The sequence below is a fragment of the Pteropus vampyrus genome, unplaced genomic scaffold, assembly GCF_000151845.1.
Source record: "Pteropus vampyrus isolate Shadow unplaced genomic scaffold, Pvam_2.0 Scaffold263, whole genome shotgun sequence".
Lineage (NCBI taxonomy): Eukaryota > Metazoa > Chordata > Mammalia > Chiroptera > Pteropodidae > Pteropus > Pteropus vampyrus.
Genome location: NW_011889044.1, coordinates 900,004 through 901,751, shown reverse-complemented (window position 1 = coordinate 901,751; position 1,748 = coordinate 900,004). Strand labels below are relative to the sequence as shown.

Genomic DNA, 1,748 nt, shown 5'->3' with positions numbered 1-1,748 from the left:
CATCTCAAGTTTAAGTATCAGGTTTCTACCCTGAATATTTAAATTTAGCAAACATAGTGGTTTGTGTTACGTTAACAGGGTTACTGACTTTTAGTCTACACATTTCTTTGAACGTTAGGTTGTCAGTACGTGACGGTGAAGGAGAGTGACCGACTGTTCCGTAAAATGCAGCATTGAGGGTGTCCGTCACCTCGTCATCGTGCGTGACCGGCGTGCAGTTCCAGTTAGGCTGTTTGATGGTTTAATGACATCATTTTGTTTCAGGAAATTTAACCAAAGCTCCGTAAGACGCAGACATGCAGCAGAGTGGTCGGCTCGCCTGGGGGCCAGGCTGCCTGGTTTCTGTCCCGCCTCTGCCACCCCGTGGCCTGTGACCCAACAAGTTTTAACTGCACTGCGTGTGAGGCTTACAGTAGTAAACGCCTTCAGAAGGCTGTTGTGAGAAATAGCTAGTACATGGAAATGTCCAGAACGGTACTCGGCACGTGTCGTGGGTTTTCTTGGTAGTTTGCTTTTCTGAGCACTGAAAACAGTTAATATTTTAAAACTTTCTTTGAAAACCTGGGTATTGAATTATATTAATATCCAGAATCCATAAGGTCAATGATTGATAAGTTTGACTATGTTAAAATATAATTTCTACACAGAAATTATGGAAATTGTGGAGTTTTAGTTCTGTGTAGATAGCTCTTTTAATAAAAATAGTCAGTGATGGCTCGATATACATTTTTAAACTCTCGAACTATTGGGATTATTCTCTTTCTACAGTGTAGTTAGAAGGCCAGGGTGCTTTAAATTCTCAGCTCCTTAATATGCCTCAGATTTTTTTCCCGGGTTGACAGTTTTTCCAAACCTTCTGATCACTAGGGGTTTTGTGGTTAATGCTGTTCTTTTTCATAAATTTTTTAGAATTTTCCTTTGTTTGTGGATTATAAAAGTCCCCCAAAGAATTGAAAATAAAAGTGATTTTTTTAGCCTTCTGCTTCTCTCTGCTTTCTGACTATATAGTCATTTTTCGTACTATGTTTAAAAATGATCTGAAATTCTGCTTTTAGATGTGACAGAACCAGTAGAGAGTAGACAATTCTGTAATTTTTGATTTTCTTTTGTTTTTCCTCAGAATTACTAGAAATTCATTTTGGCACTTTGGAGCTTTACAGAGAATCCACCCTTAACGCAGAGGGTTGTGATCAGGGTGTGGGAAGGGTAATAGTAAGAATCTCGGGGTGCAAGTCTTGCACCAGACTTCCTCTTCGGGTTTCAGAGGGAGTTAATGCACCATTGTTAACATAAGTGAGTGGTGATAAAGGCTGTCCTCGCACTGTGCTAAGAGTTAGGCAGCATTTGACGTACCTTTGAGGTTCTCCGTGAGCGGCCACTGGTGGTAGTGTCAAGGTGACAGTGGGTGTCGTCACGGCCGCGTGTGCAGGTGTAAGGATGAGCCTGTGTTCCCTCTGCAGGGCATCCACCCATACCACTCTCTGAGCTACACCAGCGGCGACACGGCCACGGACTCGCCAGTGCACGTGGGCCGTGCCGGCCCGCCGGTCAAGGAGAGCCCCAGGAAGGAGAGCCTGCTCAGCTACCTGACCGGGAGCTTCCCGAGCCTGCACAACCTGCTGGAGGGGACCCCCCAGAGGAGCAGCGCGGCTGCCAAGAGCAGCTCCCTCACGAGGACAGGTAGCGCCTGGGTCCCACAGCCTCACGTGTATGTCTGCGGGAGAAGCGAGGCATCGAAACTGGACTTC

At 45.5% G+C, this 1,748-nt stretch overlaps 1 protein-coding gene across 1 annotated transcript in view; it reads left to right on the top strand.

The window, feature by feature from the left end:
* The window catches only part of KIAA1109 (KIAA1109 ortholog), a 146,012-nt gene that overhangs the window by 72,070 nt on the left and 72,194 nt on the right, over positions 1–1,748 (top strand). The window contains exon 41 of the mRNA XM_023520429.1: positions 1,461–1,691. Within this exon, the coding sequence (XP_023376197.1) occupies positions 1,461–1,691 (231 nt within the window). The remainder of the gene's footprint in view (positions 1–1,460; positions 1,692–1,748) is intronic.